Consider the following 26,158-nt stretch of genomic DNA (forward strand, 5'->3'; position numbering starts at 1 on the left):
CAAAGGTGGGGCTGTTGCTGGAACCACACTGCTAGGTAGACGGCGGCTCCCACACACTCAGCAACAGCAATTGTTCAACCACATTGGAACAGTCACTCACTAAAGTCATGAGAAGTGGAGTGTGATTTGACTGTATAATGTAGAAAAGGGAAAGAGGCCCAGATGTCAAATATATTTAAGTCACGTACCACGTGAATTAGGTGCCACTGGGAAAAGCAAATGTAATTTGCAACTCTACTACTTAAACTCCTTTTTAGTGCCCATAATAATCTCAATTTCTAATATAAACCAAAGACTCTTTTAAAAAAAGGTCACTTGAGATTGGATATAGGAAAAGTGCTTTCTAAATAGTAAAATTTCCACATGAGATTTTATTATTCCCAAATTAAGTGAGAGGGAATATACTTTCTCAGTGACAATTAGTCTCTGTGTAACCTTGATTCACCTACTCCAATCTCTAATTTTCCTCAAGCTTCTTTCTAGAAGGTGCCAGGGATGTTTAATTGGGGGTGGGGACTGGATCTTCATCGCTGTTTCACAGGTTTGTGCATCCGTCTTGCTTGATGGGAGGACAGCCCAGCTAGCTCACAGGCCCCAAGGAGGGAAACGAGGCTGATCAAGGGGAAGTACCCCAGGTGGGCGTGGAAGAGACAATGCTATAGCTAAACCAACAAGAAACAGGAGTCAAGAAAAAATTAACAACAAAATGTATTTAAAAACAGACTTCTCCAGTTGGCATTTCAAATGAAATAGCTAGCAATTAACTCCAACCCTTTCTAGTGTGTCTTTTGCTCCTGGAGTCCTCTTGCAGCTTTAATTCTTGAACCTCAGGCGGCAGCACCAGACATAAATCCCCAAAGGGAGAGGTATTATTAAACCTTTTGCTGGTCATTCTTTTCTCAACACAAATGGACAGATTCGTAAGCCCTCTTATTCATTTCATGATGATCATTAGAAGAAAAAAATTAAGCCAAACTTGCATATTGAAAAAAAAAACCACACAAAAAAAACCCGTAGATAATAAATATCGCTGATTCACTTCTTTTAAACAAAGTCCAATTTTATTCACTGTTAATATCCTTGCAGTCCATTGTATACCTTCTGCACTGATCCTTGTTTCAGGAGATGTTTGATACCTGAGGAGAGAATGAACAAATGACTCCATTAACAAAAATGTGACTCCCCTAGAGTTTAAAGTGTGTTCTGTGGAGAGGTGGCTCACAAAAGGCCTTATGACAACCATGGACCTGAACTGAACAAATGACTAACAGTGTCCAACTTCATCGCCAGTGGGTACCATACACACACATCCCAGATGATCCGCTGTCTCTCTCTCAGGCACACGTACCACACATACATCCCACGAACTCTGAGAAAGAGGCAGTGAATGGACAGAAAGCTCTTCAGCTGTCTTTCATTCTTTCTTGTCTTCTTTCCAGTTTTGAACTCTTTCACCTCCTTTTTATTTGGGACCCACCAACTGAGCCCTCTTCAATCACTGCAGACTTCACCCCAGGCCTCTAATCCTTCTAATGTAGACCTCATCTTTCCTTGTACAGTTGGGTCCAGCTAATTTGTTCTAAGTGATTCTGTTTCACACCCACACAACCCATCGCTCCCCAGGTTTCAAAGCCCAGTTTATACAGCCTTTTGTAAGTCAACAGGATTATTAATATTGCCTTTGTAGAGAGGCAAGTTCATTCCCAGTCTTGTGCTCACTAGTGTCAGTAACTACTGTCACTGTCTGATTTTACTGCCTGTCCTCTTTAACTGCCTTGTTCTCACACTCACATACAACACACACATATACACAAACTTTCCACCCCTCACCTTCTCTTGCTTCCTCTGTTAGCTGTTCTTTTGGAAAATCCACATCGAAAGTGATTATCAAAGAGCCCTTGATGTTGTTGTTGTCAAAGTTGGGGAGCCCTTCCCCTTTCTTCCATAGCTTGGCTCCCGGTCTGGTGATCTTATCCCGGGAAATATGTACCTGGAAAGCAAAAGGGGATAGACTGGAGCAGGACTGGTCCTCTCAAAGTACGACGCACAGCGCCCAGTGAGCACTGGTGCCCAGAGCTCATGTCACAGCTCAGTAGAGCAGCAGGACCAAGGCCCAAGGGAAACATCACTGGGACAGTGCAGGCCAAAGAGAAGGTTTTCAAAAGGAAGAGAACCAAACATGTGAGAAAGTAAGGCTTTCGCCAGTGGAGCCTGTAAGAATGAGACTGCCAAAGGCTGAGCAGCCACCTCCAGGGTGCTGGCGGGGCGGTGGTGCTCTCACCACTGGACATTCAGCGGCAGAGTGAGGAGCGGAGGCGCTGTGACGCCTGAGAATTTAGTCCCTGTTCCTCCAAACGACTCAAGTGGCTGAAGTAATCTCAAAACCAGCCACACGGAGGCTTTGGAAGGACAGGAAGCAGGAGAACTGCTCTGCTCACCTTGTGACCATCCAAGTGAGTGATATCCATGTCGAAGCCCACTAGGGACTCCACGAGGGAGATCGTCACATTTGTATATAAGTCATCTCCTCGCCTCTCAAATATTGGGTGCCTAGAACAGAACGAGGTAAAGATCATTAACTTCTGTCTTTCTTTGGGAAGAGTTCAAAAAGTTTTAGAAAAATCATGGAAAAGGATGAGTGCCACTCTTTCAAACAATAAGCATTTATCAGATGCTCCTTTCTGTGTAGTATTCGTCAAGACTACAAAGTTGCATAAGATTTATTAAACCCTACTCTTAAGGAGCTTACAATCAGTGGAAACCGAAGCATGTAAGTAAAACTGCATGTAAGTAAGATTCTGGAGAAGAGAGAAGGGCAACTTCTGGCCGCGGGGCTGGGGAAGAAGGGCATCTGGGACGGATCAGGAGGCTTCCAGAGCTGGGCTCGCAAGGCCAGGTCAGCTCTGGAGAAGCAGATGAGGCGGGTGCAGGGAAGGACAGGGATAGGGTGAGAAGGAATTCTGGCAAAGACAAGGACTTGAGAAGGTACTGAGTTTATTCAGGGAATAGCACCTGTTCCAGTTTCTCTGGGAAGTGATGAGAAAGACAAGGTAAGTGAGGAGCACTGGGGAAAGATCACTGAGATTAAGGAGTGCTGTGAGGGCCCTTGGCACCGGGGGCCCGTTTCTCCATATTTAGGTGGGAACCTTGTTTCAGTGAATCCTTAGAAGCAGACACATCACTGGTTTCCAAAGTGGTCACAAGAGACAAATAAGAAACAAGAAAGCTTGAGTCCCAGGCAAAATTCTTACCTAAGCAGCACTTCAGGCTGAAGAGAAGCCAACCAGAGAAGCTGCCCAGCAGCTGCAGATTAAGTAACACCAGGTCCTTTCTACAGAAGAGGCTCCCATTCTCGTGTGGGGCTGTATTTCCTCAGTTAAAATCTCAGGTCACCTTGTCTGCCTCTCTTTCACAGCTCCTTACCTGTCTCATCAATGCTTTCTTTCCAAATTATTTTGGACTTAAGTCCCCAGGAAATTAAAAAATGGGCTCAACCCTTGGTTCCAACCCCAAATTTTCAGTACTACTATAAAGTTACAAATAATCATTTAGGGTATTAAGAGCATAAAATGGGTAAAAAGTCTGGAAGTGCCCTGGTGGCTCCCCTATTTCTCCAGTCTGACTCATCTGAAAAGTTAGAGAAGGCCTCTAGACTGCGATCACTTACTTGACAACTTTGATTCGGAACCGCAAGTCTCCTGGTTCGCCATCCACATGAGGCTCACCTGGTCAGAACAGGTTAGAGCACACTGTAAGTCACACAAGTCAAACACTGCCGATCAGTTGAGAACTGGCAGTTGAGAGAATTTCTTAAAGCCACCACCTAGCGTTGACTGGCAAGTCTACCTGTGAGAGCTGTGTCTCTACCTGGTTATATCAAGTTTCAGATTATTAGTAAGGATCACCTGTGCAATAAATAACTTGACCTACTTCCTAAACAAAGAAATGATTCACTAACTTCCTGACCCTGATGTTTTAAAGCTATCTTTCTTGTAGAATTTTAAATTTAACCCCAAATTGAGGTCTGAGAGCATCTTATTAATGCTAACTAGAGTTCTATATCCTCTTTCATTGCTGAATTAAAATTAATGCATTAAGTTGTGAACGTACTAAACTTTGGTATAACCAGGGCTACTTGACAATAACCTTTGGCCATGATATTCCAAGGATAAACAGTAATGCTACTGCATAAGGTGACCAACCACGATGGTCATAAACGGCTTTCCGTATTGTAAAACTGACTGAAGTGTGCTGGAAATGACATATGCATTTGCAATGTGGCCATAAGTTATGGGGTGAGGTGGGGTTGGGAGGTACTCATAAGCAAGCAGAGAACAGAAAGTTATGGTAACAGAACATCAACATCAGTATTTTACCTTCTCCAATAAAGGGGTACTCCATGCCGTCTCTCACCCCAGGTTCAATTTCTACCTCCAGTGTTCGTTCTTCATTCACCAGCCTGAGACAAAGAGAATTTAAAAAGAAAAACAAATGAAAATACAAATCAAATTCCAGATATAGATAAAGTTTTATCCACTCAATCAGACCTTTTTCTTGGAAGATTATCCTGTATCTTTGGATGACAAAGCCATCTGGTATTCACTTACACCTTCCCTGCCAAAAGCCAGGGCAAAGCTACTACGTAGCACATAATCATGCATCTGCTGACTCTAAAAAAGCCCGCAGTAGCCTGATTACTTTGAACTGAGTGATGAGTAACAGAGAACACTATTTGCACTTATATAATTGTGCACCTGTAAGGGCAGGGTCATGTTTACCAGAAACTCTAGCAGGAGAGTTTATCCTGATTTTTACCCCTGAGCCCACAAATAACTGAGCTAGTTTTGATATATATATATATAACTGAAGGTCCAATTAAATAGCTGTACTTGGAACAGAATCAGCAGGGGGAAGGTAACAGCTCAGTGGTAGAGTGCAAGCTCTGCATCGTGCACGAGGTCCTGGGTTCTATCCCCAGTACCTTCACTGAAAAAAAAAATTAATCAGCAAGTAGTACTTCTCTAAACTGAAATGTCAGCTGGACATACAAGATTGTGCCAATAGTCCCAGTAGGAAAAAGGAAACATGAACATTTTTGTTAAGTATATTCGGAAATAAAGGGTACTGCTTACTAGTTCATAAACATAAAAGCAGGTATTCAGAAGAGATACTTTTGGAAAAAATTAAAATGTACATTTCTTTGCTCTATGTTCCTGTAGAACATGGGGGAGAGAGAGAAGGATTGGGGGAGAGAGAAGGAGAAAACCTAGATAAGGACCGTTGGCATTTCATTGCACCAAGAAGATTATGAAAGTGTCCATCGGGAGGCCGAAGATGGCGCTTTCACTTACTTGACGTTAGGACATTCGTCACAGACCACCTCCTGGGTCATCTGGAAGCGCCCGGGGCCCAGCTGGGTGGTCCGCATCTCCTGCCGGCAGTTGCACTTCCGTTTGCCAGGGGCCTGCCTTGCCACGGGTTTGTTTCTAACCACCTAGGAAGTGCACAGACAACATCAGCTTCCCTCTAGTGACCCATGGCCTTTGGTTTCCTCACCTGATTGGGGACCTGCGCGTACCCGCCTTTCTCTGCCATGTTATCCCTCAGGGAGACCCAGAGCTGACAGTCTGGGAGCTACAAATCAGCCCCACACAGGAGTGGAGCAAACGGACCTTTAACTGACTCAGATTCTAAAGCTGGAGAGGAGACAGGGGAGTAAGAAAGGACTGAAGACAGTGTGTATGGGATCATCATTTCTACGCCACAGCTAAATACTCTGGAGTTAAAGTAGTCTGCAGAATTACTATCTCTTAAGAAATCTGAGCTGTGTAAAGCATAAGCCCTGGAGAACAACCACAGCCTTCAAAAGCTGGTGTGGCTCCCACCCTGGGATTAGCCACTATTACCCTCATGAAAACACTTCCTTGTTTCAGGCAACGCAATCTAGGAGTGCGTTCCAGTGTGGTCTGAATTCAGGTACTCGAACGCATGAGAAGAGACACACGGTCATCTCTTTGTTGCTGATTGCAATCAAACATTCTAGACATGTGGAAACTAAAATACATGAAGAAATGTATTCCTGTTTTTGCCTGTTTACTTAGTCAAACACCTAATCACAGGGCACGTGCTCATGCAGAAGGATGACGTGAATGCTTGGAGAAAAATCCCTTAAAGCTTATCAACATATGAAAGCCCAGGTCAACAGAATAAACAGCACCAATAACAGTCATTATAGCCAACACATCATAGCACTTACAATGTGCCAAGCAAGGCCCTAATCACTTTTATGTATATGAACTCACTTAATCCTCACAACAACTTTATAAAGTAGCTACTGTTACCATCTCCATTTTACAGAGGAAGTAATGCAAGCACAGAAGGGTTCAGTGACATGACCAAGGTCACATAACCAATGCATGGCAGAGCCTGGATCCTAAACCAGGGAGTCAAGCTCCAAAGTCCATGCTTTTAACCACTATGCTCACTCAAGGTAATTTTTTCTTGAAAAGACTATGCCATGGGGTCATTTAAATAGCAAGGTCATGTACATCCTTTACAAGAACTGGATTAAAAAGGAATTTGTTTAGGAGCATGCTGAAAAAAAGTGACACACATTGTGTATTAGCAATGACTGCAGCCAGTAGGTCTGGAGGAGAACAAGGGAGATGAATCTTTTCCTCCACCTGAACAACCTGTCCTGTGTTTGAAGGTGAGGTGGCCCAAATATCTTTAATGCCCTTTCCTCCCATTTACACTGAATAACAGTGTTACATGCCACCTGCACCGTCTGCAATTGTCTAGTCCTCTTCTGTCAACTATTCACAGCACAAGCCACAACTAAGAAGAAAATGCTTCTTGTCAAGATGGCACATATCCATAGGTTATGGGCGATCTCCTCCAAAATCCTGGAAAAACTCTAAGAAAACATGGATTCCAGGAAACAATATGACAACACAAAATCGGTATGAAACTCCTGAGATATAAGGCTGTTTTGAACTGGTATGTGATTAGGTGGTGATGATGTTAAAAAAATAAAAAGCAGTTGAAGTTCTGCTCTTCCCTCTCTCCTGAACTGCCTTGGGCCAAGATCTCTCTGGCTCCTCTCCCCAAAAACAATACACTGCAGACACCAAACGAAAACAAAAACAAAAACACTCCAAGAAGACAGACAAATAAAACACCGTTAAAAACCACTAGGCAAGAGCTGGCCCCAATATGTTCTACCAGGGAAACAGAGTTGCTAATACCCATGGGGAAATACGAGCCCAAAGGCTAAAGCAGCTAGACACCCAAGGAGTCCCATTATCTCTTCTGCCTTCCAGCAAAGACATCAGACTGGATAAAACATATATTTTAACCAAATCTATTAGAGAAGATAGACCAAGAATTTAAAATAAGTATGGTAGCACTTAAGGAGATAAAGGAAGACATCAGCAAACTGAAATAGATTAAGAAATAATATAAGAATCAAGTAGAAATATTATGTATAAAAATGCGAGTTGAAATAAAAACACAGCCGGTGGGATATTATTAGAATAGCTATAGCTGCAGATTGAAGCAGTGAGCTGGAAGACCAAAATGAGGCATTCTCCTATAAAGAAGCAGGGAAGGATAAAGAAGAATTTTTTAAATATTTAAAAGAGAGTTAAGAGCAGACAGAAGTAGAAATGTCAATAAAGAGAATTAAATATTTGAAAAAATTATGGCAAAATTAAAAAGAGGTGAATAACTTCAAATTAAAAGAGCCCGGGGGGAGGGTATAACTCAAGTGGTAGAGGGCATGTTTAGCATGCGTGAGGTCCTGGGTTCAATACCCAGGGCCTCCTCTAAGAATAAATAAACAATAAATAAACCTAATTACCTCCCCCAACAAATAAATAAATAAATAAATAAGTAAGCGAGCTCAAAGTTTCAGTAGAAAATACAGGTGAACTGCTTTCTGATTTTAGGGTAGAGAAGAATTTCTTAAACAAGAAGCCAAAACTAATCATAAAAGAGACTGGTAAATTTGATCATATTAAAATTAATTACTTCTGTTCATTTAAATAAATCTTCAATATAATGAAAAGATAAGCTACAAACTGTTAGCATATATTTGTATCACATACAGTCAAAAAAAGATTAATACTAAGAATAAACTTTTTTTAGAAATCAGTAAGAAAAGGGCAAATGAAAAATGAACAGAATATATGAATGGCCATTTCACAAGAAAGGAAAGAAATATGGCCAATAAATATACAGTAAAGATGTGTATCCTAATCAAAAATGCAAATAAAGACCACAATGAGATAACATATACCCATTTATTTATTTATACCCATTTGATGGGCAAAAATTGAGAAGTCTAATAATTCCAAGTATTAGAGAGGTGGCAGATCTGTGGGATCTCTCATTGCTGGTGGAAGTGCTGGTACCAAATAATTGAGAAACATTATGGTTCTGTCTTGTACAAATGAATATCGGTTTGCAATTCCAATTCCACTCTTACATACATCTACCCAAGAGAAAGTCTTGCTCATATATACCTGGATATATGTACAAGACTTCATAAAAGCATAGTTTGGCACTGGAAGAAAAAAAAAAAACAAACCTAGAAATAACCTACATGCCTACTGATTCAATGTGCTCACAATGAAATTCTATTCAGTAGAATTGTAGCTATAAGAAATAACATGGATGAATCTCGGTAATATTAGAGTGAGTGAAAAGGGCCAGCCCCAGAAAATATCATTTTTACCAAGTCAAAACAATAAACATAAACAATGTATTATTCAGGTATTGGTATATATGTAATACAACAAACAAATAAGAGTACCAAGGGAACAATAAAGACAAAACTCAAGATGTTAGTAGTTACCTCTGAAGGGAGTCAGGGGAATGGAATAGGGAAGTAGCATGTAGGCAGATGTAATTCCTGGTATTGTTTTATTTAGTTCTTGGGCTGAGTGATGAGTTCATGAAACAATAAAAGTGTATCATGAATCAAGGATTAGGATTAACTCAATCCTATATACCTGACCACTCTCCCACCCCTAAAAGACAAAGAAGGTACCCAGAAACCTCTTGTTTTTATTCACAACACATTCTGGGAGTCAATATGAACAGCTGTATTATTTGGACTTACTTCTACAAAATTTCCTGCATACACTTCTTCCAAAGTGACATCTAGGTCTACTATAATATCACTTCCTCTTGGAATATTTCTGTCTTGCTGGCGAGGGCTTCCTCCAAACATGAAACCAAAATCTCCAAAAAAGCTGTTGATAAATGTAAAATGATCAGGAAAAGAAATCAGAGTTCACATCTTATAATTTTAGTTTTATCCACACTGATAAAATATTGTGGTCTACCAATGAGCAAAACTGAAAGACATTTTTTATACATTGGAGTCATACATCATACATAATTTTTAATTTATATAATATCAGCTATATTGCTGCCTACCACAAAAAATTTACTTTTTAATATTGTCCAGACACAAGGTACGTGTGTGCATATATACAGTATGCCAAAGAATTCTAAGTTGGGCTTAATGAATGAAAAAACAATGTTTCAATACTGACAAATATCAGGATATAATGGAGATACTGAGAAAAAGAATAGTGTATATAAACCTATGTATTGCTGAACCTAATGATAATTTTGGACATACGTAGTGTTCATCTTTATGTAAGCTTTTTAGAAACTAACTCTGGTGAAAGAAGAAGCTACTGCTCTGTAGAAAAATCTTGGGTACATAATTAAACTAAAAAAGCATCAGCCTTAGTAAAATTCTAGATCTTAAGGAAAAGGAAGTTCTGGTCTCTAAAAGACCAAAATTAATTTTTGTAAGTAACAGAAGCATCACTTTGAGCTTCAGTGATCTTTCATTATATAGGAGTTTTAATCTTATTAATATAAACAGTGACCTTTGATTGTACAGGAGGTCTAATCTTAATGTTAAATTTTGGTTATTAAGAAACCTCAGATGAGGGGGAGGGTATAGCTCAAGTGGTAGAGTACATGCCTAGCATGCACAAAGTCCTGGATTCAATCTCCAGTACCGCCTCTAAAAATAAATAAACCTAATTACCCACCCCCTCCAAACCGTCCCCCCCAAAAAACAAAAAGAAACCTCAGATGTTAGCATAGTGATGATGACAACTATACAACACCCCCTAAAAAAACACCAATCTTGGTGAATGGATTCCCCAAATCTTTTTTTTTTTTTTTCAGGTATAGTCAGTTTACAATGTGTCGATTTCTGGTGTACAGCACAATGCTTCAGTCATACATGAATACAGATAAATTCATTTTCATATTCTTTTTTACCCTAAACTCTACAAGATATTGAATATGTATACACTATTTATGTTTATCTATTTTATATATACCAGTTTACTGGCTTACTTCACTTAGAATGACATTCTCCAGAGCCATTCATGTTGCTGCAAATGGCATTATTTTATCATTTGTTATGGCTGAGTAGTATTCCATTGTATAAATATACCACAGCTTCTTTATCCAGTCATCTGTCGATAGACATTTAGGTTGTTTCCATGTCTTGGCTATTGTAAATAGTGCTGCTATGAACATTGGGGTGCAGGTGTCTTTTTGAATTAAGGTTCCCTCCAGATATATGTCCAAGAGTGGGATTGCTGGGTCACATGGTAAGTCTATCTTTAGTCTTTTGAGGAATCTCCATACTGTTTTCCACAATGGCTACACCAAACTGCATTCCCACCAACAGTGTAGGAGGGTTCCCTTTTCTCCACATCCTTCTCCAGCATTTATCATTTGTGGACTTTTGAATGATGGCCATTATGACTAGTGTGAGGTGATAACTCACTGTAGTTTTGATTTGCATTTCTCTGATAATTAGTGATATTGGGCATTTTTTCATGTGCTTATTGGTCATTCATATGCCTTTACTGGAGAACTGCTTGTTTAGGTCTTCTGCCCATTTTTGGATTGGGTTGTTTGTTTTTTTTCTTATTTAGTCGTATGAGCTGTTTATATATTCTAGATTCCCTGAATCTTAAATAAAAGCAGAAAGGGTGGAGGAGGAAGGAGCATGGGCAGAGCTTTTTCTTTCTGGCATCCCTGGCTATCACTTTTAACTGCCAATGGGTTCAAACAGGACACTTCCCTGGTAGGCTAAAGCCGCCAGATCAATCCTGGGGAAGAGAAGGATTTCCTAATCATATTACTCACACATCTTCACAAGTCCTGAAAATCTACTTGTCACTCCCAAACACTAAATGAGGGAAGCTATTGTATGTAACAGTCATTATCACTGCTTTTGGGGAAAGGTTCCTCTTAGAGAATCTGAAGAAATCAGTGCATCTTCTCCCTCATTGAAGTGCATATTCAAACAGTTTTTATTTGTAACTTGATTTGAAATCCTAGATCAAGATCTCCTATTTATGCATCATCAGGGTATATGAAAATTTAAATGCTCAACAAAGAGGGGCTCAGAGAGCAGGAAGGAAAGATGTTTATTATTCCAGCCACTCAGCACTCCCAGAAAGTCAGGCACAGCAAGAGATAAAGAGCCTCTACCCTAAGTCCTTCCACCAGTGCTGATGATCATAATCATCCCTGTCTTATTGATAGGATGAAAAAGAGGCAGCTCTGGGGATGGGAGGAGGAATTTCTCTCTCTCTGCTTACAAGAATAACTTTGCTCATTAAATGGTTTGCAGATTCTACGACAGTGAGGAGACAAAATGAACTGGTTTCCAATACATAAACCCACCAATACAGTCAGGGTTGATTTGACTGATTTGGTTGGCGAGATGGACAGCCCTTTTAGTGCTACCTGCCTTTTCTGGAGCTTTGTGAATATAGAGAATATTCCCTCAGAAAGGATGATAAATGATCTTTTAGTCAAGGATCAGCTGAGCTGTACTCTTCATCAAAAGCTTCTGAACAAAGGAGCAAGGATAATTCTTTAATAATCACTAAGTGATCCATTTTCAGACACTAATACCTTGCAGGTGGATAAATTACTTACTGTGAAAAAATGTCTCCATGGGAGCTCTGATGCCCATCTTTTAATCCCTCTTCACCATAAGTATCATACTGTTTCCGTTTCTCACTATCTGACAGAACCTGGGGGCAAAAGCAGTGGAGGAAAAGATTATAAGCTGGTAATATTTAGTTAAGGTGCAGTCACATTTATGTTTCGGTTGTTTTTCAAAAAATGTTTTTGCTTTTATTTTAAACTCTGATACTGTGTATACAATTTTAGTACAATGCATTATGTATGGTATTAAGGCATGTTTATAAAGTTATTTTTATCAGACTAAATTCTTTGATGCAGTGTTCATTTCTTTTAACTTTCCAATTGCTCAATTCATGTTTTAATTTAAATTTATCAAAACTCACCTAGTCACATAAACATCATATTTGAGATTAGTGATGTGGCTACGAAGGTGAGAGCAGTAACAGAAAAGAGGTGAGATGAATTCCTCAGGTTTACTTCCCATGCAGCTTGACTCCAGGGCTTAAGCTGTTAACCATGATGCTTTATTATCTCTCTAGACTATAAACTAGGACAGGACTATGATGGATTGTCACTAGTGCTAGAAGCAGTAAATGAGGACAGCCTTCAAGTTTGCTCAGCCCTGCGTGGTCATACCATAACCCCTGATTCGCCACTACCACACACACACTAAGCAACTGGCTGGTCAAGGGAATCAAATGATAGGTCTCTGGAAAGGTCTACACTCTGCTGTATTTTCATATTCCCTTTTCATTCTTTTTTTTTTTTTTTTTTTTTGGTATATGTAGACATCAATTTGTGGAAGAATGCTGTCTACCACATACAGTTCATAACCCCTTGAGTTTGTACTGCAGAGAGTGAAAAGGGATACTGTTCTATGAAGGATGCTCAAGGTCAATTTCACCAACCTGAAAAGACTTTTTGAAGTTTTAATGGTTCTAGAAAACTATATACTAAGTCATAGGTATATGCTTTCTCACTGGGAACATTCCATATATGGAACTAAAGAATGTAAAACAAAATTAGCTTCAATGTTCTTCAAAATTTGCCTTCCAAAAGTAAGCTTCCCATCTATTTAGAGCATTCTGGAACACATGCATAAATATAAATTTGAAAATCGAATAACTTTATGCTGTTTGATATTCTTAAACTCCTACTTAGACAGCACACTGAAGGAGAAAGTATTTCAAACTCATACTTGTGCTGACACAGGAAAAGAAGTTGAAAGTAGAAGACTTGTTGACTCAGCAAAAGAAAGGGAAGATCTGACTGGCATGTGTAAATAGGACACATTTTTGGCTCAAGGCCTGAATGATGCATAGGAGCCACAGCAAAAATCTATTAACATTTAAGATACATTTAGAAGGATAAAAAGAAATTCAGCGTATAAGAAGAGAATGAACATTCTTAAAAGCAAAGACAAATGGGTTAGTCTAAAAGTGACCAGAGAACTCAACTAATGCCACTGTGATAGACCAGGTGAAAAAAAAATTTTTTTTGGTAAATATTCTAAAAAAGAGCTCCTTTGGGGAAGCAGAAATAAGCAGAGTTAACTTAAAAACAAAACAAAACCCTCATTATTATGTGATCTGGATTTCCAATATTTTTACTTTCAAGTATACTCCTCTGTTCTTATCTTGGCAAAGAAATGAACCCCACATTTGGGTCCATAAGAAACACTTCAAAATCCCAAAACAAAGGGTATTTTTAAGTCAGCTTCTTTTTGGACATTGAAGGCTTCTGTAATAACTGCAAAAACTGCCTTTAAAGTTATCTATTATCATTCACTTACTCCTCACTTTTCTTCTAAGGAATGCAATTTTATTCCACGGTCCTGGAAGCTTTTTTTTTTTTAAGAAAAAAAAAGTTTCTTAGTTGATTGGCCAACCAATCACAGAATCTCAACTAATTAAAATGCCAGCAGGAATCTCAGCTCAGTAAAGAAGACAAATTTGTATTCACAAAAGACTCTTCAACTTTACTGGGATTCTGGGATTCTGATTTGTGAACACTAATTGATCTAAGGAAATAACACAAAGAAAAAAGAAAATTTGAACTAATGACTAAAAAGGTTCTTAGAATTAAACTACAGTCACATGAATGATCTATGTATAACCTGCCTAGGTCATGGCTAAACAACACAGTAGAATCTTTAAAGCGCATGGTAAATTCTTAGCAATAGTTTCCCTAGAAAATACTTTTGATTATTGAGTTCCTAGCAAACAATGGGAATATGTAAGAAATACAGTGTAAAATATGGAAGCCATATTATCAACAAGAAACAAAATGTTACATACAGTAATTTAGGAGGGTCCACTAACCCTCTCAAGTTTATTTGTGGGCCCAAGATTAGGAATTTCAGTCCTATAGGTGTTGAGAGAAGAAAGAGAAACCCCATTAGTTCTAGGTTTCCCCTGGGTATAAGTCACTGTTTTAGTTTATGCACTTTTTTAACCTAGCAGGCCTTGGATCCCTTCTTTATTTTTCCACTACTAAAATATTTTCCAGATTTGTTTCCTGCCTTCTTATGCTACAGGGATTTAATCTGAATTCAGAAGTTGTAACTCCCTGACTTTTGGAGTCAAATTAGTTTTTTCTGTGCCCTTTTAGAAAATGGGAATATATGGGAACTAGAATTGATAACACTGTATTGTATAACTAAAATTTGCTAAGAAAGCAGAACTTAAATGTTCACACCAAAAAAAGAGAGAAATATGCAGTGATGGATTAACTAGATGGGCAGAATCTTTTCACAGTGGATACATATATCAAATCATCATGATGTGCACTTTAAATAGCTTACTATTTTGTTTATCAACTGTTATCTCAATAAAGCTGAAAAGAAAAAAAATAAAACCACAGATCTATTATTCTATTTCTAGGGGAAAGGTGAATTGCAACACATGCAAAGCCACTAACTTCTAAATTAATACATAAGACAGATTATCAATAGCTTATTTGTAAAATTTTTTCACCATAGTGTTCAAACGTTCCATGTATAATAGTTTTTCAAATTGTAAATATTTTATTAAGCATTCAGTAAATCTTGCTCTGTGATGTTAAAAATGAAAGAAAGAAAGAAAGAAAATGGGAAGAAGAAAAAGCCAGTTCTATTATATTTCATGGTGTCCTACTGAAGATTAAATGACACACATGAAAGTGTTTTGACCTCTAAATTAGAGGTTGCAAATTCAAACTACAGCTGTTTTCTTTGATCTGCACATAAAAGAAAATTTTAAATTCAATTAGTCACCAACATTTTATAATCAGGAGAATTCAGAAAAATTTATAAAAATCTGGATTTCCACTACTTTCAAAAGATTAAATGATTTGGCAACACAATGTCTGCATTTCTATACAGTAAAAACTGGCTGGGGTGGAATAACAGCTGCTCCCTTGAAATGAGGCAAGAGGTCCTCAGTTTGTCACTCTTCAATCCCTGCTGACTGGAGGTAGAATATGGAGGTAGGACATCCACCCTCATGTTCTATCTTATATCTGCCCTGCACGTTATTTGCCTGGTCCTCACAGGTATGTGGATTTGCTATCCTCACTTAGATTTTGTTTCTGTTTCTGGCTCCAATGCCCGAGTGGACTGACTGATGACCAATCTACTTATTAATCTACCAATCCCTCTGTCTTTCATTTTTTCCAACATTAATAAGACAAATGCTGATATGAAAAGGGCAGGAAGTTACATCTACTAACGTTAATGTACAATATGGCATCAAGTACTACTTTTTTTTAAATGGAGGTAATTGGGATTGAACCCAGGACCTCTACCACTGAGCTATACCCACCCCCTATCAAGCACTACTTCTATCTACTGTCGGTTTTTAAAAAGAAGTGACCTGAAAAATGGGAGTGTTACTCTGCGTTACATGGTATTTTCTGTATCTGTAGGTTTTATTAATACCTTTTCCTTTTTCTGACTCACCTCATAAGCAGCACCCAGATCTTGGAATTTTTCCTGTGCTCGTGGGTCATCAGGATTCCGGTCAGGATGAAGCTGCAGGGCCAGTTTCCTGTAGGCCTTTTTAATGTCCTTTATAGAGGCACTGCGAGGCACCCCCAAGATCTTATAGAAATCTCGCCTGGGGGTAGGGGGGAGAAAGCGGATACTTCATTAAAGAGTTATACATTTTTAAAAGTTTTTATACATTTTAAAAGTTTGCATAAACATTTGGGTTTGTGTCTGAGCAAAGAGGTAGAAAAATGAAAGTACAGATGTGACATATACACACAAAAAAGAATGACTAAAAAGAGAATACGCCAGAAACTATAATGAGTCTTATATACTGAAGTAATCATGAGAGGCTATGTACTTTTTGAACAATGCTAGAATTATTCAAAACATCTGTGGTATTCTTCTCTTAGAACTACCTTCAGTCAAGAAAATCATTTTCTTATTTTATGGTCACAGGTTATTTTCAACCAAGAACCAAATAATCAAATTAACTCTTTTCTCCCCTATTACTGACTTCTAATGACTTTTGATTACTTTCAAAGGTCAAATAATCTCAAAAGGTGATTTTTTTTATTCAAAAAGATTTTATCATTTTAATGTTCTAATAGTACTTTAATACATAAGACTTATTACAAATTCTGATGTATTCTCTTTTTAGTCATTCTCTTGGAATGTTAAAGATGAAGTGACTGAAGTTAAGTTCAGAGGTTAACAGAGCAGTTAAACCAAAGCCCAAATAAAAGCCTTAAAGAGAGAATAACATCTACTTAAATGTATGAGTTGTGAGGGGTTTTGCTGAAAGAGAGATAAAATATTGATTCTGCAGTCACTACTAGCAGTTATACTAGTTTATCTAAGTCAACCCTTAATTAGAGACAGCTGCTGAAATCCACATGCAGGCATGTATAAGTCTCAGCAGCTGCAAATATGCATATGGCATGAGCTAGGAGACAAAGTGGAGGTCCACTGACCTCATTGCCAGGAACTATGCTGGAACCATATTAATCAAAAAGGGAATCTCTGCAGGAAGGGCCAATGGGAAGACAGAGTAAGACTAATACACTTTCAAGGCAGGGACTGTATCCAACCCATAGAAGACACCAATAAATATTCATTGAATGAAATGAATAAATAAGCATGCTCACAAAAGTCTTTTCCTTTTGCCAGTCACGTTAGCCAGCAGAAATTTTTCTGAAAATGCATTCTCTCAACCAAGGGGATGGGAAAGTTGTTCATGATGGAGACAGTGTAGTAGTGACGGTAATTTTAAAATGCAGTGGGGAAAAAATGCATTGGGGTATCAAGATTCAGGTGATGTAAGACAGAACATGAAAAAAATTAATTCATAAGCTCTTAGTCACACTTCAGAAAAATTATTTAAACATTTTATGTATAAGTTTTTAAAATTATCACCCACAAGGGGTTCCATGAGGATTAACTAGGTGCTTTATCCTCCCCCCCAAAATCTGCAGAAACTTGACATCTCTTGAGACGAGAACTAAAGAAATAAAAAGGTTCACTAAAGCTAATAACAAAAGAGCTAACTATATAAAGAGTGAGGCTTCCTTAGAGTATACTTACTATATAACTAGTTAAGTAACAGCTGAGAAAAATACAAGGAAAAGATGCCTGGCATAGCTCAGCATCAACATTACGGTTCCCAAGAGACTCCTTTACCAAAGACTGAGGTTTATGGCTACAGTATTAACAATATGTATGACATTTTACTTAAACACCTTAAGGTATGCATTGCTTTAAGCGCAAAAAGTACTACAAAAATATACTGAAAAAAAAACAATAAAGCATTACCTAGGAAAGTTAATTTTTATTTTAGAAGTTTAAGACATTTCACAAGGTAAAAAATAAAGTTTAAGCATATATGCACAAGGGAAAAAAACTTTTAAGAGAATAACAAGCAATTAAAGTTTAAAGCTCTGCTAGGTAGTGCTTTCTCCATTCAGAACAACCTATAAATTGTCAGAAGCTAAGACATTACTACTCCTCACATTTTAAAATGAGCCTGGTGTACCATATCCTGCGGTCACCAGGCTTATAGCATAGTGGATCTTAAAGGTTGGACAAAGTCTCAAGAGTTCAGGTGGCCATAGTTCCTTCAGATAAGTGGCACATTATCACCCTCATGTCACAGATGAGAATTTAGGTGTTCCTTCAAGGTCACATAATTCATAAGCCGGGTGGGGGTGAGTGGGCTAGAATCCCAGTCTACTACCTGTTTCCCCAGCTCATGATACCCTTCAGCTTCTCAAGAATGCTTCATGGGGAGAGACAGTGAGACATAATGGCAGCTTAGGCTCGGTATCTCAAGAACCTGAGAAGTACAAGGGCTTTCCAAAGGGTCTGCCTTGCTCCCTCAGTCCAATTTCCTTCAGTCCCAGCATGGCTTTCCTACCTGCCCCTCACTTCCTCACTTAGCCTGGAATCATAACTTATTCACTTTAATGTCAGCCCCCCAATGGCTCGTGGCAGGCTCAACATTGTATCGTCTTCTCCAGCTCAGCTGCCCCCCGACCCCACGTTGTTTGGCACTGCATCCAACACTTAACTTCTCCGGGCAAATCTAGCTCTCTAGGGCATCTGGATCTAATCTCCTCTCACTCGTGTCACCCACTGTTCTCTCCACTCCACTAGCCTGGCCCATACTACCCATTCCTCAGTTCCACTGCATCACCACAGTAACGCCCCTCTCCACTCCCGGAGTCTGACAATGCTCCCTCTTCCCCCCAACCTCCTCCCCAGCCAAGACTGACTTAAGTGCCCCGTGCCCGCGGCTGCCTGTTTCTCACCCGGCGATCACGGCCCCGATGAGGTACAGCAGCAACAGGCAGAAGGTGCCCAGGTTCTGCGGGGCCATGGTCTCTCCGTGCCGGCCCCTGTCCCCCGCACTCCTCACAGCCTCCGCCGCCGCTGCGTCGGCTCGCTAGCCCACCCGGCCCTGAGAGGCCGCCTCACTCCGGGGTCTCCGACTTGGTCGGGAGCGACAGCTAGCCTGCGCCCTCCTCTACGAGTCCACTTCCCGGGAGTCCCGACTCCCGGCGAGAGAAGCCCCCAGCCGGCTAGAGCCAATCGCTGCTCGGGACATCACACGCGGTCGGTGCCTCACAGCCAACCAGCGCAGTACACTTCACCTCCGAGGCGGCGCAGGCGGCCAGTTAGGCTTTGGAACTGCAGCCGCAGCTCCCGGCCAATCAGAAGGGGAAACGTCAGAGAATCGCGCCGCCGCAGGAACCCGCTCAGCCCCGGCATCTGCCAGTCGTAGAAAATTACGTAAAGATTGGTGATGGGAAAAGGTTCCAAGAGCCGGCACCAGCGGTACACTACACGGTTTCCCTCCGCCCGCCTCCTCGGACTCTCCACCAATCACGAGGCTCCTTCTCCAGCACTGACCAATTGCGGGAGGGAGATTTTATCTGGATTACGTCTCTCGGAATTTCATTCATATAGAGCTAAGCGTTGGACGCTCTTGGGGAGGGACGCTGACGAAAGGGGCGGAGACAATGACTCCAAGCCGACGGAACCGCGAACTCATAACTTAGATATTATTTTGTTTTCTTCTAACAAATCCAGGAGAAAATTGTCTCGGTTTCACAAAGAAGCAGCCTGATGAGGACAGGCCGTGGAAGCAGACTTAGGTTGGGATTCAGCTTCTGTCACTTCCTAGCGGTGAGAACATGTCTCCCCTCTCCTTGCCCCTCGCCTGAGCCTGTCTTTATCTACAAACTTGAGGCAAAGCATTTACTGGTGGTGTTGAAACTTTTAATAGAAGAAAATCTGTAAACCGTATTGCACAGCGTCTGGCACATAGTAAGCACGCAAAGAATAGTAACTATTACTATAGTTAAGAAGAGAACTCTGATCCCCATCCCCACTCCCAACTACTTCTGCTCATTTTAGTAAACGCACCACCTAATTGTTCATCACAAAACCCTAGGTGTCTCGATTTCTCTCCTGAATCCCCTATCCAGATCTTTACCTTTAAACCATATCCTGAATCTGCCCACTATTCTACGTTTCCACTACCTCTCTGGCCAAGTCACATCATCTCCCAGCTGGCAAGGCCCTCCTAACTGGTCTTCTTGCCTCTACTCGTTAATATCTTAGTATCTCTTTTTCACCCCGTACCCTCCCCCAGCCATGCTTTTTAAACATATCAGATCATGTCATTCTTCTGATTTAAAGCCTCAGATGGCTTTTCACTGCACTTAGAGTAATATCCCAACTCTTTATACTAGCTTATAAAAACATTTCTCAGTAAAGCTGGGGGGGGGACCCCCAAAACCTTATATGATCTGTACCCTCATCTAGTATACTCCTTACCATGTTCCAGCAAAACGTTCTAGTTGTTCCCTCTCCTGAAACGATCTTCCCTCAGATCCTAACATGGGTGACTCTTTTTAAACTTAGATAACAGCTTAAGTTCACCACCTTATAGAAGACTTCCCTGACCAACCAATCAAAATTAGCCCCTACTGAGTTCCTAGTCTTACACCACCATGTTTTATTATTTCTATCCCTGCCCTCCACACTCACACACCTTGCAATGTCAGTTTCATGAGAGCATGAATTTGCACTGTTCTGTTCACAGCTGCATAGATCAGCATCTTAGAACAGAGCCTGCCACCGAGTAAAAGTCACTTCGATTGTGATCTTCGTGCACTGGCTTATTTGTCAGACCTCAGCTCAGATTCGTAGCGTATCTGAAATTATCCTATTTTATTTCCTTAACTTATTATCTATTCTCCTTATTAAAATATACACTCCAAGAAAGCAAGGACCTTGTCTATTTTGTTCACTACTATAACCCTAATGCCTAGCACTGTGCCAGGCTCAGCGCAGACGTAGGAGGTAGACCAGGTTACTACTTTCAGGAAGGTGCCTACTGGCGGTGGGGGCGAATGCCACGTAAAGGAGGAACTAAACTGCATTTTATGGTCTTATTTACCTTTGTTATCTCTCACACCGAGAGAGGCCATAAACGAATTAAGAAAGCAGGAAATGGCCCAAAACCATGAAATAAGAGGTTTAGAGGAGGGAGTGATGTCTTCTGCGGGGTGAAATCCAAAAAAGCTTCCTGAAGGCGGTGACATGGCGGAAAAGCTGAGTTAAGGAGCTAACCCTGGGCACTCTCGCTTCAGACAGCCTGAGTTTGTATCTTGGCTCTTCTCTTGCTGTGTTACTTTCACCTAGTTTCCTCAGTAAAACAAGTGTACTGAACTTAAAGGGCTCTTAGGAAGACTGAGGTAAGATACGTAACGGTGCTTCAAACAGTACCCAGCCCAGAGCAAGCATTCTATAAATGTAAACTGTCATTATCATTTATTATTACTGATCAAAGCTTGCTGACCTTCCCAGCAGCTAGTGGCTGACCACAGTTCTGTGGAGCAATATAAAACGTGCTACCACCGCGAGCTGAAAGGCGCGACACCATAAAGTGGAGGGGTCTGACTCTAGGTTCCGGCTCAGAGTTACGCAGACTGTGGAAGAAGTACTCGGCCACTCTAGCAACGTGGTCCCCCAGTTCTCAGTGGTGCGAGGTTTCGCGCTTGCGCGGTGGGCGGGCGGTGGGCGGTGAGCGCGGGGCGTGGCGGCGCACGGAGAGGCGCGGCAGAGCGTCCCCTGCCTCCGCAGGTAACCGCGAGCGGGCCGGCGCCGGGGAGGTAGAGGTGGGTCTGTCACGCTTCAGGCTCCGGCTGGGGAGGCCGCCTTCGCTCTCGCCAGGTCTTGGGTCCGCTACGCAGCCTGTCAGCTGGGACTTCTCTGTTCCCGAAGTCCGATCGGGGCTCTCTCGGGCGGCCCACCCCGCGTCAGATTCCTGACCGCGTCCTACCCACGACAGCGGCCGAGGTGGTGGCGAAGCATCGGGCCTCCAGCCGATCTCCCCGTCTGTAAAACTCGGATCCCGATGCATCCGAGGGCAGCTTTTGAAGACGGAAAGAGCCCCAGTTTATGTTTACGAATTTAGCCTTCTCGAGTTTGGTGGTTAGAATAGAGGGTTCATCCCCGAGATCTGGCTTTTGATCGTACACTTCAGGGACAGGAGGTCAGTACCTCAAAGAGCAGCCTGTTTCCATTTGGGGACGAACTAAGATCTTCCTCGCCGAACTTTCATCGTCTGGTTTTACTCAGAGCCACGCTAAGCCATCCCTAAGTTCAGAGACAGCTGCCATCTGCCCTCCCACACCCTTTTGTGGCTTCATGCTTCCATGTTCCTTCACCTGACCGTTACATGGCCGCTCATTCTGGTAATCCTCTTCTGGATTCATTCCCATTTTTCAGATTCTCCCAAAACTGGGTTCCTAGAGTACGTTTGTAAGTAACACAGTTCTAAAGTCAGATTTGAATTCTAATTCAGGGTTCTGCCAACTCAAGTATGTGACTTTGGGTAAGTCCCTTAACTTTTCTAAGCCTCAGTTTTCTCATCTGAAAATAGGGATAATCATATTTATCTCCAGACGGTTGTGAGAATGAAAGGAGTTGAAGAACACAAAATATTGAGAGTGCTAACTAGCACTTAGTACTCAATTGATGTCAGTTGTTTTCTGAATAGATAATTCCCCAAAGAAGTACCATTTTCTTAGAGTCAAATGTGAAATATAATAATAGCATAAAACACTTTTCATCCAGTCATCTAAGGAAGGTTTTTAAAGTGATGTTAATGCTAGGCATGTTCAGTGAAGACAGTACTTTAATCAAGTGATAGTACAATTTGCTACAACCATTTTGGAAAACAATGGAAATATATGTCAGGAACTTCAGACATGTCAGTTACTTTATTTCACAAATGCACATCTAAAGCTGAACATTTTCTGAGAAATAATCATAATGCAGAAAATAAGCAGAAAGATGGTAATTATAGCATTATTTATAATAGTGAAAACATTTAAACTTTTTATAGTGGAAAATTTTAACATACACGAAAGTAGAGTAGGTGAATGGACCCATGTGCTCACCATCATCCAGCTTCAACAATCAATATTTTGCCTCTTGTTTTTGTAAAAAATTTTAAACTTATGAAATGTCTGAAAATAGAACAGTCAAATAAACTGGGGTACATATATTTAAAATGCTGTGGAGCTTTTAAAATAATACAGAATATATGGTATTATCACAACTATGAAAATTCAAAAACTAATATCCAGTCTGTGTAGAGGAAAAGACAGGAAGGAAGTACAGTAAAATATTAGTTCCCCTTTGGTGGTGGGACTGTGGATGATTCTCTCCCTGTCTATTTTTAGGTGTTTTTATAAACATTCCATAAGAATCATGTATTGCTGTTCTAACAAACAATGAACAAACTAAATCTAAAATAGTGTAACTTAACCAAGGACAACAGAATATGCCAGAGCAGGCTCACTGTTACAGAGAAAAAAGATGCTTTAACTTCCCTTAATCTATTTTCACAGCCTATGTTTACATGAGCATTCTTATCTGCTATCTGGTGCTAGCGCTTCATATTGAGCTCATATGGTCAGCTAATCCAGCCAGATCTTTAACCAACCATCCTCTGTGCGTAAGTGATTGGACTTTGAAATTTTGTTCCTCTTATTTTGACCAGCATTTCCCCTCAGGGTAGAGCAGGATTTCCAGTGATAAGATGGCTTTTCTTCCCATTTCTTCTTTTCTTTGTCCTGAGCAGGGATCCATCTCATACCTCCTGCATTTACACACTCTTCCTAAAACAGCCACTTGGAACAATTTAAGTAAGATAGTTCTATCACAAATTTTTTTCCTGCTCAAATGGATTATAATGAGATCTGACCAAAAATCTATTCTGCTTTTGGTTGGTGAACTGGATCCAGTTTTTAAAACGACATAGTACATTTAAAAACAAGTTAAGGGAGAGGGGAGGTTATAGCTCTGTGGTAGAGTGCCCGCTTAGCATGCAGAACCTCCTGGGTTCAATCCCTAGTACAGTCATTAATAAATAAACAATAATGATAAAAAGATAATAAACCTAATTACCTTCCCCCCCCAAAAGAAAATAAATTAAAAATAAAAACAGTTAAGGGAGAGGTCACCTTAAAAGAAAATGTGTAAATGAGTTTTGTTTCAGATGAGTTTGTGAAGAAACTTTATTTCATAGGTATGCAAAGAAGCCTTTTCACACAGATGTCCTTAGAGATAATATGGATCAGTCCGGAGTTCTCCTCTGGGTGAAAGCAGAACCCTTTATAGTGGGCGCCTTGCAGGTCCCCCCTCCATCCAAGTTCAGTCTTCACTATCTCAGGAAGATATCCACCTATGTGCGAACCCGGGCCACAGAGGGAGCTTACCCACGCCTGTCCTGGTCGACGTGGAGGCACATTGCATGTGGGAAGCTGCAGTTGGCTAAGGATCTGGCGTGGCTTTACTTTGAAATATTTGATAGTCTTGCAGTAAAGACACCAGAGGAGCGTCTGGAATGGTCTGAAATTCTGTCCAACTGCATGTCTGAGGATGAAGTCGAAAAGCAAAGGAATCAGGTATGGATTTATATGTATGTGTATATATATTTGTGTGTGTGTTTAATTACTTTGGGAAATAAATTATTTTAAGTTTTCATTCTGGCTGAACAGTGTGCAGTTGTGGGTTAATGACCATGTGATTCCAAAGCACTATTTAAGTTTTAGCAGTTCCAGTTTGGCAATTTAACAAATTAGTCCTTACTTAACAATTGTTACTCATCTACTTTCAAAGCAGTAGTGTTCCAGGAACCCTGTAATTGGAAGATGGAAATATTTTCATTGACATTAAAACTATTTTGAGGTAAGTGAGCATCTGCTATGTGCTGGGATTCAAAGACGATTAGAACAGCAGCTCTGACCTCGTGGAGCTCATAGACTAGCAGGGGAAGCTGGTGTGTAAAAAAAAGTGCTATTTAATTGTGTGGCATGTACAATAAAAGTATGCATAAAGTACAGAAATAGAACAGAGAAGAGAATGATTAATTCTGGTGATGAAGAAAGACTTCACAGAGAAAGGATATTAATCAGGGTAGGCTAATTACAGTAACAAGCGATCCCAGCATGTCAGCAGCGGTGCCGTAACAGTTTCTTTCTTACTCATGTGGCAGTCCAGCATAGGGCATCTGGATGCATGAGCTTCTAGGCTGCTGTCATCTAAGCAGTGACTCAGGGACCTAGGTATCTTCTGTCTTTGGGAGCCGCTTTATTATTAGTCTGCTTTGCTGCAGTTAAAAAGAAAACAAAAATGAAATTCCAGTGGCTTACAGTAACTAAGATTTATTTCTTGCTTATTTTACATGTAGGCTGCACCTTAGCTATGGCTCTCTTCCAGGTTGTGGCTTAGCTCTATGTGTCTGCCCATTTGGGGACTCAAGCTGAAGAAGCGGCTCCTGTGTAGGTCACGTCTGTTCTTGTGACAGAAGGGAAGAGCAACAGAGCAGGAGAAAAGTCTTGATGCCTTTTAAAACTTTTGCTCACATGTGATGTAAACTGCAACTGCTTTCATTCCACTGGGTAAAGCTTTGTCACAGGTCCATGCTTAGAATCAATAAGATGGGAGGTAAACTACTCACAGGAGGTAGGGAAATCCCATGGCCATGGGTAGGGCCGTGTAAGCCTCTTGGAGGATGGGGAAGTGAACAGTTGCAAATAGAATATGGTTTGCCCCAGCCATGCCCACTAGGGCCTGAGTCCCTCACTTCCATTCCTTTGGGAGAGTTTTCAGGAGGCTTGAAAATGGTATATGTAAATCCACCCACATTCCATTGATTATAACCCAGTTATACCATATCCAGCTTCAAGGGAGGCTGGGAAATACCATCTAATTGTGTGCCCAGGAAGGAAAGATACTTAGTGAGCATCCAGCGAGTCTCTGCCACATGGGGTAATATCTGAACAAGGTTTTGGAAATTGTAAAAAAGTTTGGCAAGCAACCAAGAGAAGGGCATTAAAATTAATAATTAAGCATTTATTGAGTGCCTGTTATGTGCTAGGTACAGCAGTGGATGCTGTGGATACAGAGAGGAATCAAACCAGAAGCCCCAAATTTTTTGAGTGCTTACTATATACTAGTTTCCTTACTAGTTACTAGGAATATAAAAATGAAAAAGACAAGGATCTTGTAGTCTCATGGGGGGGTCAGGTATATGAAGGAATAATGGTGATATAACAGATAATTGTTTGATGGAAGTATATATAAAATCAGAGAATTATGTTGAGTGAAAAAAGCCAATCCCAAAAGGTG

The 26,158-nt window shown here is 40.5% G+C and overlaps 2 protein-coding genes across 19 annotated transcripts in view; one reads left to right on the top strand and one right to left on the bottom strand.

The window, feature by feature from the left end:
* The window catches only part of TBCCD1 (TBCC domain containing 1), a 61,946-nt gene that overhangs the window by 21,477 nt on the left and 14,311 nt on the right, over positions 1–26,158 (top strand). Inside the window, exons 1-3 of one of the 18 annotated variants that reach the window (XM_045519753.2) lie at positions 21,519–22,352; positions 23,374–23,480; positions 24,054–24,432. In XM_045519753.2, coding sequence (XP_045375709.1) covers positions 24,097–24,432 — 336 coding nt within the window. In that variant the 5' untranslated portion in view covers positions 21,519–22,352; positions 23,374–23,480; positions 24,054–24,096. Of the gene's footprint in view, positions 1–21,516; positions 24,433–26,158 lie in introns of those variants that run through there. The other 17 variants (XM_045519751.2, XM_074366430.1, XM_045519757.2 and 14 more) reach the window with 17 other exon arrangements.
* DNAJB11 (DnaJ heat shock protein family (Hsp40) member B11) lies at positions 691–19,033 on the bottom strand. Its single transcript, XM_010959207.3, has 10 exons — positions 18,757–19,033; positions 15,923–16,079; positions 11,995–12,092; positions 9,125–9,257; positions 5,352–5,494; positions 4,377–4,459; positions 3,668–3,725; positions 2,439–2,550; positions 1,831–1,990; positions 691–1,136 (listed from the first exon to the last, which is right to left on the bottom strand). The coding sequence occupies exons 1-10, from the start codon at positions 18,822–18,824 to the stop codon at positions 1,072–1,074; spliced, it is 1,077 nt and encodes a 358-aa protein (XP_010957509.1). The 5' UTR covers positions 18,825–19,033; the 3' UTR covers positions 691–1,071.

The sequence above is a fragment of the Camelus bactrianus genome, chromosome 1 (assembly GCF_048773025.1).
Source record: "Camelus bactrianus isolate YW-2024 breed Bactrian camel chromosome 1, ASM4877302v1, whole genome shotgun sequence".
Lineage (NCBI taxonomy): Eukaryota > Metazoa > Chordata > Mammalia > Artiodactyla > Camelidae > Camelus > Camelus bactrianus.